Source organism: Salvelinus namaycush, unplaced genomic scaffold (genome assembly GCF_016432855.1).
Source record: "Salvelinus namaycush isolate Seneca unplaced genomic scaffold, SaNama_1.0 Scaffold1346, whole genome shotgun sequence".
NCBI classification, from domain to species: Eukaryota; Metazoa; Chordata; class Actinopteri; order Salmoniformes; family Salmonidae; genus Salvelinus; species Salvelinus namaycush.
This window is the reverse complement of record NW_024058060.1, coordinates 10,802-21,482: the sequence shown is the minus strand read 5'-3', so window position 1 is coordinate 21,482 and position 10,681 is coordinate 10,802. Positions and strand designations below refer to the sequence as shown.

Below are 10,681 nucleotides of genomic sequence, written 5' to 3'. Positions count from 1 at the left end.
TCTGTCATTCTGCCCCTGAAGAAGGCAGTTAACCCACTGTTCCCGTTAGGCCGTCATTGAAAATAACAATTTGTTCTTAACTGACTTGCCTAGTTAAATAAAGTTATAATATATAAAAAAAGATCAATGCTGCATATCAATAGTAAGCTACTGTATCAATAGATCTAGTCATTCACATATGTTTGTGATTGAACAAGCATTTCGCTGCACTCGCAATAACATCTGCCAACCATGTGTATGTGACCAATAAAATGTGATTGGTTTGCATCTAAACACAACACTCCTGTTTACGTCTGATTATCTCAAGAGGAATGAAGCTTTGACACGAACTGGTGTTTCACCTATTCAGCTCTTCCAGATCAGTGTAGTTATAAGTCAAATAAAAGGAGACAAAGAGAGGATGCAAAGGAGAGAAAGACGCTTAAACTTTTGAGAAGGGGCGGGGAGAAGGGGATAGCAGGACATTGCCGGGTCCACGGAGGCGTGTCTAACGTCCATTTTCACAACGCACGAAAACCAATCATACAGTAGGATCCTCCTATACGTTGACAGACATTGTGATGACCAATGAGAAGAGGTGTAAGTGGATGACAGGCGGAGCCACGGTCTGGGAGCAGAGTCTGCGTGTCGCCTGACCGGATGATGACTGACTGAAGTTTTATGACTGTAGTTTTCTTTTCCGTCTTTTCTATTCATTTAAATAGCGCGTCACTGTAGCCCTGTTATTTAGAATCTAGTTACTGAGCCTAACCCAAATCTGACAACAATCACGTTTTAACAGTCGACTTGACTTTTACGCTTTTTCCGTGAAAGGAAAATCCAGGTTCGCAAGTGAGAGAGCGCAAAGATCCGACCCATCTCTCTCTCTCTCTCTCTCTCCCTGTCTCTGTCTCCCTGTCTCTCTCTCCCTGTCTCTCCGAGAATCCTGAGTTGAGCCCGCCGGAGAGAAGAGCAACCATGGGGAACCGGGGTATGGAAGACCTTATTCCCCTCATCAACAAGCTCCAGGACGCCTTCAGCTGCATCGGCCAGAGCTGCAACCTGGACCTGCCACAAATCGCCGTGGTCGGAGGGCAGAGCGCCGGGAAAAGCTCCGTTCTGGAGAATTTCGTTGGAAGGTGAGTAGTAATGGTTAGCTCTGGTCCTTGACGTTACTACGCGTTCATACATTTATGAGTGAAAGAGAGAACGCGCACTAACGCTCTGGACCAGAGCTGGGTAACGGGTTATGGGTTGAGTATAGAAATACTATACACATATATGTACGACTTCGGTGGATAGTCAACCTATATAAAGTGAAGGGTTGGATGCATGCTGGCGGAGCTTTGGGGCTTTTTACATAAAGTTTGTAGTGCAAGTTATATGCTATTTATACCGTACCTTGCATGGCGTAAAAGTAGCCAACGAAGCAACATCGGGTCTACGAGTTGTCACGTCTTTTTTCCAGTTCTGATGAGCGGGTTTATTCACGAATAAAGTTTACGCACTTTGCGCAACTAGCTGTCAAAATACAGGGATAAAGGGCGTGGGGTGGGGTGGGGGGAGAGATAGTGGAGGTTTGAGAAAGGGGGGGAAGAGACTGATAGAGAGTCTCTCTCTCTCTCACACCCACACACACACACACACACACACACACACACACACACACACACACACACACACACACACACACACACTGTTAAAGGAATTAAATTCCTATATGTTAGCAACCAATTCAATTAAAACACTCTGCCCATACATAAGAATTTGTAAGATACTTATCAGCATTAAATGGACAGAAACCAGTCTCAAAATCAATCAATCAATAGCGTTTATTCTCGAGAGTACTGACCATAGTACAATTTACATCAGGTTATATAATAATAATGACGACATAGGTTTTAAAATGTCCTTCCTCCTCTCGGATACAATGGCAATACAGTTTCACAGCCTCATTACGTTGTCTGCCACCTGTTAATTAAACAATCTATAACCAACCCAAGGTCTCCCCCCTCCCTGGGTGGAGACAGAATTTCCTGTAAAGAGCACAGCATTCCAGTCTGTCTGATGATGACTCCATTCTTTCTAACAAGGAACAGACAGTCCTTGTTCCAATTCTTGATTATAATTTCACACATTATATTCAGCATTATGATTATAATAAGATTCATAAATCCAAACAGTAACATAGTGGTATTCTGTTTAGTTATAATTCTAAGTCAAATGTACACATAATTTAGTCATTATTCATAAAAATCCCATAACACACACACACACACACACACACACACACACACACACACACACACACACACACACACACACACACACACACACACACACACACACACACACACACACACACAGTAATAAGCTCATAGACCCACAGTATGTATGTCTGTTATAATGCCTCTATCCTATCGAACTTTAACATGGATCCTGTGTGTGTGTGTGTGTGTGTGTGTGTGTGTGTGTGTGTGTGTGTGTGTGTGTGTGTGCGCGTACACACGTGCGTGTGTTCTTGTGTGTATGTTTCTGTTTGTGTGCCAGTGTGTGTGTCAGTGTGTGTGTGTGTAGACTGGTGTTGTAGTTTATAGCCTAACATGACATAATATTCAATAGATTGGTCTGTATAATTGGGTCTGTGTGTTAGGGTTACACATAGTGTATATGTTCAATAGATTGGTCTGTATATAATTGGGTCTGTGTGTTAGGGTTACACATAGTGTATATGTTCAATAGATTGGTCTGTATAATTGGGTCTGTGTGTTAGGGTTACACATAGTGTATATGTTCAATAGATTGGTCTGTATAATTGGGTCTGTGTGTTAGCTTCATAGAGAGGAACCTTATTCACCACATAGTGTATTACTTAGTGCACTACTTATAAAGGGAATAGGGTCCATAGTGCACTACTTATGAAGGGAATAGGGTCCATAGTGTACTACTTATAAAGGGAATAGGGTCCATAGTGCACTACTTATGAAGGGAATAGGGTCCATAGTGCACTACTTATGAAGGGAATAGGGTCCATAGTGCACTACCTATAAAGTAAATAGGGTCCATAGTGCACTACTTATAAAGGAAATAGGGTCCATAGTGCACTACTTATAAAGGAAATAGGGTCCATAGTGCACTACTTATAAAGGAAATAGGGTCCATAGTGCACTACTTATAAAGGGAATAGGATCCATAGTGTATTACTTAGTGCTCTATAAAGGGAATAGGGCCCATAGTGTATTACTTAGTGCTCTATAAAGGGAATAGGGTCCATAGTGTATTACTTAGTGCACTACGTATAAAGGGAATAGGGTCCATAGTGTATTACTTAGTGCTCTATAAAGGGAATAGGGTCCATAGTGTATTACTTAGTGCTCTATAAAGGGAATAGGGTCCATAGTGTATTACTTAGTGCTCTATAAAGGGAATAGGGTCCATAGTGTATTACTTAGTGCATTGTAAAGGGAATAGGGTCCACAGTGTATTAGTGTATTACTTAGTGCACTACTTATAAAGGGAATAGGCTCCATAGTGTATTACTTAGTGCTCTATAAAGGGAATAGGGTCCATAGTGTATTACTTAGTGCTCTATAGAGGGAATAGGGTCCGTAGTGTATTACTTAGTGCACTGTAAAGGGAATAGGGTCCATAGTGTATTACTTAGTGCTCTATAAAGGGAATAGGCTCCATAGTGTATTACTTAGTGCACTACTTATAAAGGGAATAGGGTCCATAGTGTATTACTTAGTGCTCTATAGAGGGAATAGGGTCCATAGTGTATTACTTAGTGCTCTATAAAGGGAATAGGCTCCATAGTGTATTACTTAGTGCACTACTTATAAAGGGAATAGGGTCCACAGTGTATTACTTAGTGCTCTATAGAGGGAATAGGGTCCATAGTGTATTACTTAGTGCTCTATAAAGGGAATAGGCTCCATAGTGTATTACTTAGTGCACTACTTATAAAGGGAATAGGGTCCATAGGGTATTACTTAGTGCACTATAAAGGAAATAGGGTCCATAGTGTATTACTTAGTGACCTACTTATAAAGGGAATAGGGTCCATGGGGTATTACTTAGTGCTATATAAATGGAATAGGGTCCATACTGTATTACTTAGTGCTCTACTTATAAAGGGAATAGTGTCCATAGTGTATCACTTTGTATGAAAGATAACACATTTTCTGTCCCTCTCATGCCCCATCCATCCTGTGTGTTAGTCTGTGTGTGTGTGTGTTTCTCAGAGAGATAGACAGTAGGGGCATTGATGGGGTGGCTGGGTGGAGAGGTCATTAGTGATGTCATAAGCTGTGATGTCATCTCTGGTGGACTGTGGTGTGTGTGTGTATATGTATGTATGTATGTATGTATGTATGTATGTATGTATGTATGTATGTATGTATGTATGTATGTATATATCTATTTCTATGTGTGTGTGTGTATATGTACAGTATGTGTATACAGTATGTATGTATGTGTGTATGTATGGTTGTTAGGGCTGTCCCCTACTAAAAAAAATCTTGGTTGCCTGAAAGTCATCTATTCTCCTCCAGCTCCTGCTGGCTTTCCCAGATTCTGACTTTACTCTCCTGACGTTTCCACCTTTCCCAGATTCTGACTTTACTCTCCTGACGTTTCCACCTTTCCCAGATTCTGACTTTACTCTCCTGACGTTGCCACCTTTCCCAGATTCTGACTTTACTCTCCTGACGTTGCCACCTTTCCCAGATTCTGACTTTACTCTCCTGACGTTGCCACCTTTCCCAGATTCTGACTTTACTCTCCTGACGTTGCCACCTTTCCCAGATTCTGACTTTACTCTCCTGACGTTGCCACCTTTCCCAGATTCTGACTTTACTCTCCTGACGTTGCCACCTTTCCCAGATTCTGACTTTACTCTCCTGACGTTGCCACCTTTCCCAGATTCTGACTTTACTCTCCTGACGTTGACACCTTTCCCAGATTCTGACTTTACTCTCCTGACGTTGACACCTTTCCCAGATTCTGACTTTACTCCCCTGAACACCTTTCTCATGTGGAATACCAATTTATCTGACCATTTCTACCGATCTGCGCGCCAGTTATGGTTTTCATGGAACAGTTTCATTTGTAATAAGGTCTTCATGTCTCTACATCCTTGTCATGTGGTTCATCAACATTCTATCCAAATCTAAATGAACATGATACAAACCTAAAAAGTAACTTCTATTGCCATTGCCAACTATGTAAAGAAAGACTACATAAAGCCAACAAATAAAAACATTGCAGCCTGCAGGTAGAACATCTCCTGATAAAATGTTTTATATTGAATACATTAACAGAAATGACCGTAACCAAAGTAGCAAACATTGTAGATTAGAAATGATAGCAATTAACAGTAAATGTACTCCTGGTGATATATACACTGCTCAAAAAAATAAAGGGAACACTAAAATAACACATCCTAGATCTGAATGAATGAAACATTCTTATTAAAAACTTTTTTCTTTACATATTTGAATGTGCTGACTACAAAATCACACAAAAATTATCAATGGAAATCAAATTTATCAACCCATGGAGGTCTGGATTTGGAGTCACACTCAAAATTAAAGTGGAAAACCACACTACAGGCTGATCCAACTTTGATGTAATGTCCTTAAAACAAGTCCAAATGAGGCTCAGTAGTGTGTGTGGCCTCCACGTGCCTGTATGACCTCCCTACAACGCCTGGGCATGCTCCTGATGAGGTGGCGGATGGTCTCCTGAGGGATCTCCTCCCAGAACTGGACTAAAGCATCCGCCAACTCCTGGACAGTCTGTGGTGCAACGGATGGTGGATGGAGCGAGACATGTTGTCCCAGATGTGCTCAATTGGATTCAGGTCTGGGGATCGGGCGGGCCAGTCCATAGCATCAATGCCTTCCTCTTGCAGGAACTGCTGACACACTCCAGCCACATGAGGTCTAGCATTGTCTTGCATTAGAAAGAACCCAGGGCCAACCGCACCAGCATATGGTCTCACAAGGGGTCTGAAGATCTCATCTCGGTACCTAATGGCAGTCAGGCTACCTCTGGCGAGCACATGGAGGGCTGTGCGGCCCCCCAAAGAAATGCCACCCCACACCATGACTGACCCACCGCCAAACCGGTCATGCTGGAGGATGTTGCAGGCAGCAGAACGTTCTCCACGGCGTCTCCAGACTCTGTCACGTCTGTCACATGTGCGTGTGAACCTGCTTTCATCTGTGAAGAGCACAGGGCGCCAGTGGCGAATTTGCCAATCTTGGTGTCCTCTTGCAAATGCCAAACGTCCTGCACGGTGTCGGGCTGTAAGCACAACCCCCACCTGTGGACGTCGGGCCATCATACCACCCTCATGGAGTCTGTTTCTGACCGTTTGAGCAGACACATGCACATTTGTGGCCTGCTGGAGGTCATTTTGCAGGGCTCTGGCAGTGCTCCTCCTTGCACAAAGGCAGAGGTAGCGGTCCTGCTGCTGGGTTGTTGCCCTCCTACGGCCTCCTACACATGGAATAAACAAACATACAGTCAATAATACAGTAGAAGACTAAAAAGTATATATACAGTGTGTGCAAATGAGGTAAGATAAGGCAATAAAATAGCGAGGTAATTACGATATAAAAATTAAACACTGGAGTGATAGATGTGCAGAAGATGAATGTGCAAGTAGAGATACTGGGGTGCAAAGTAGCAAAATAAATAAATAAATACAGTATGGGGATGAGGTACTTGGATGGGCTATTTACAGATGGGCTACGTACAGGTGCAATGCTCTGTGAGCTAACCAATCATGTCAATGTAGAGCTGTACAGAGCCCTCTGCATTGGCACAACATTTGGGAGGCGCATGGCGAAGCGGTAGGGAGCGCCGTTTGGCCTCTGCTTGCCTCTGGAGGCTCTGCAATTGCGTCACACCCTCCATATGGAGCCTCTGACCATATTTTCGGATCAAGTATACATAGGCTTTTAGTCTAGCCTTCCGCAATGGATTAGTGCCCTGAGATGGGCGCAAATATATATGTATTTGTTACTGCTCGACTCAAACACTCTTGGTCAACCAACAGCCTGACGACCAAACAATCGACCAGTCAACTAATTGGGGTCAGCCCTAATGTACTTTATGTGTGTGTGTGCAATAGTGGTTGGTTGGGAGAAACTTGACTGTCCGTATTCCCCTCCCCCTTACTGTCCTGGATTTAACACACACACACGCACACGCATACGCACACACACAGATGCTTTCAGGGCCCTGGGTTGATGCAAAGACGTTGACCTGGAAATTATTTGATTTCCATCGTATCGAGAGTCAAATGACCTATCTCTCTCAGTCTCTCTCTTTCCCTTCATCTCTCTCCCTCAATCTCCCCCTCTCGTTCTCTCCCTGTATCTCTCTCTCTCTCCCACTCTCTCTCTCTTTTCTCTCACTGTTTTTCCATCTCTCTCTCTTTCCCTCTCTCTCAGTTAAATTTCAATTAGCTTTTGTTGGCATGACGTATTGATGATAGTGCCAAAGCACAATGTTACATTAAAAACAGTGTACACTCTTAGAACAAAAGGGTTCTTCGGCTGTCCCCGTAGGAAAACCCTTTTTGGTTATTTTTTCTAAGAGTCTAATGAACAGGTTATGGAAATCACTGAGTGGTCTCACTGTGTGTGTGTGTGTTTTAAATTATATATGTCTTTCTTCAAGGGACTTTCTGCCCCGGGGCTCTGGTATCGTGACCCGAAGACCTCTCGTCCTTCAACTGGTCAACAACCAAGCAGGTGGATGCACACACACACACACACACACACACACACACACACACACACACACACACACACACACACACACACACAGGGATGCACCTTAGAACTCTAGAATGGACGCTGTCTAAAAATCACCTTAGAACTCTAGAATGGACACTGTCTAAAAATCACCTTAGAACTCTAGAATGGACACTGTCTAAAAATCACCTAGAACTCTAGAATGGACACTGTCTAAAAATCACCTTAGAACTCTAGAATGGACACTGTCTAAAAATCACCTTAGAACTCTAGAATGGACCCTGTCTAAAAATCCCCCATCTTGACCAAAATAGCTTCCGTAATAATCAAGGTCTGTCAAGTTGGTTGTTGATCATTGCTAGACAACCACTTTCAAGTCTTACCATAGATGTTTCAAGTTGATTTAAGTCAAAACTGTAAATAGGCCAGACAGGAACATTTAATGATGTCTTGGTAAGCAAGTACATTGTATATTTGGCCTTGTGTTTTAGGTTATTGTCCTGCTGAAAGGTGAATTTGTCTCCCAGTGTCTGTTGGAAAGCAGTTTGAACCAGGTTTTCCTCTAGGATTTTGCCTGTGCTCAGCTCTATTTCGTTTCTTTTTATCCTAAAAAACTCCCTAGTCCTTGACGATGACAAGCATACCCATAACATGATGCAGCCACCACCATGCTTGAACATATGATGAGTGGTACTCAGTGATGTGTTGTGTTAGATTTGCTCCAAACATAACACTTTGTATTTCAGGACATATGAATTTCTTTGCCACATTTTTTCAGTTTTACTTTAGTGCCTTATTGCAAACAGGATGCATGATTTTGAATATTTGTATTTTGTACTCTGTCATTTAGGTTAGTATTGTGGAGTAACTACAATGTTGTCTATCCATCCTCAGTTTTCTCCTATCACAGCCATTAAACTCTGTAACTGTTTTAAAGTCACCATTGGCCTCATGGTGAAATCCCTGAGCAGTTTCCTTCCTCTCCAGCAACTGAGTTAGGAAGGACGCATGGGACTTTGAGGTGACTGGGTGTATTGATACACTATCCAAAGTGTAATTAATAACTTCACCTTTCTCAAAGGGATATTCAATGTTTGCTTTTTTTTACCCATATACCAATTGGTGCCGTTCTTTGTGAGGCATTGGAAAACCTCCCTGGTCTTTGTGGTTAAATCTGTGCTTGAAATTCACTGCTCGACTGAGGGACCTTACAGATAATTGTATGTGTGGGGTACAGAGATGAGGTAGTCATTCAGAAATCATGTTAAACACTGTTATTGCACACAGAGTAAGTCCATACAACGTATTATGTGAAATGTTAATGACATTTTTACTCCTGAACTTATTTAGACTTGCCATAACACAGGGGTTGATTACTTATTGACTCAAGACATTTCAGCTCAAATTTTTTATGAATTTGTCAAAAATTCAAAAAACATAACTCAAATTTGACATTATGGGGTACTGTGTGTAGGCCAGTAACACAATCTGAATTTAATCAATTTTAAATTCCAGCTGTAACACAACAAAATGTGGAAAAAGTCAAGTTGTGTGAATACTTTCTGAAGTCTCTCACAAACAAGTCATGACATGCTTCGTTTTTGTGGTGAGTTACAGATGTTTTCTCTCTCCCTCTAACCTCGTCTCTATGTCCCTCCCTCCCTCTCTCTATCCATCTGTCTCTCCCTCTCTCTCCATCCATCCTTCTGTCCTTAATAACAGAGTATGCTGAGTTCCTTCATTGTAAAGGTCGTAAGTTTGTGGACTTTGATGAGGTGCGTTTGGAGATTGAGGCCGAGACTGATCGCATCACTGGGTCCAATAAGGGAATCTCTGCTGTTCCCATCAACCTCCGAGTCTATTCCCCTAATGGTACACACACACACACACACACACACACACACACACACACACACACACACACACACACACAAACATAGAGAGCGAGAGAGAGAGATTCACGGACATATGTTCAAGCACAGACGCATGCAAACATAGGCACACACGAAAATGCAAAGCACACAGTCCTGAATGCAGTTATGCTTTGTTAGGTTCTGATAAACAGAGTGAACAACTAATGGACAACTAGTTCCTAAGAGAGTGATCACACAAGACTTGAAAAGCAAAAGAAACACAAAACATAACAAGTATAAATAATGCATAATTATATATGCAAAGAAAACAACTAAATTTGATAACATGACAATTCCCACTCTCTCTTCGCCTGACTCTATGCCTTCGGGATACTGTTCTGCTGGGTCCCACAAAAATGAAGGCCCTAAAAAACCTCTTCATGCTTTCATCCAGTCTTCCCCCATTCAGCCACAGGTTACAAAAGGTGATCTAATGCCATTTTATATTCACTTCGCTCCCCATCTCCTCCTCCATGGTCACCTGAAAATGGTGACCTTAATCCCCTGTACCTCATCCTGAGGTATATCAGCACTGTAAATATGTTTCAACATCAAATGCCCTCAGAAGGTGATATCCCAGCAATAGTACCAAGGTAACCCCTGCTACCATTAACACTACCCATGATGCATACTTCAAAATACCCCTCATTTGCGCCGGAGTCTAGTTCCATGCTGTTACTATAGTCTAGTTCCATACTGTTACTATAGTCTAGTTCCATGCTGTTACTATAGTCTAGTTCCATACTGTTACTATAGTCTAGTTCCATGTTGTTACTATAGTCTAGTTCCATGCTGTTACTATAGTCTAGTTCCATACTGTTACTATAGTCTAGTTCCATGTTGTTAGTCTAGTTCCATGCTGTTACTATAGTCTAGTTCCATACTGTTACTATAGTCTAGTTCCATACTGTTACTATAGTCTAGTTCCATGTTGTTACTATAGTCTAGTTCCATGTTGTTACTATAGTCTAGTTCCATGTTGTTACTATAGTCTAGTTCCATACTGTTACTATAGTCTAG

The 10,681-nt window shown here is 42.0% G+C and overlaps 1 protein-coding gene across 1 annotated transcript; it reads left to right on the top strand.

Moving 5' to 3' along the window:
• Window positions 1-613: 613 nt before the first annotated feature.
• On the top strand, window positions 614-9,620 carry LOC120036475 (dynamin-1-like; the record flags this gene model as incomplete). Its single annotated transcript, XM_038982912.1, has 3 exons — window positions 614-1,118; window positions 7,672-7,745; window positions 9,471-9,620. Coding segments are annotated over exons 1-3 (385 nt in total), but the record flags the coding sequence as incomplete, so codon positions are not given.
• Between the last annotated feature and the right edge of the window lie 1,061 nt (window positions 9,621-10,681).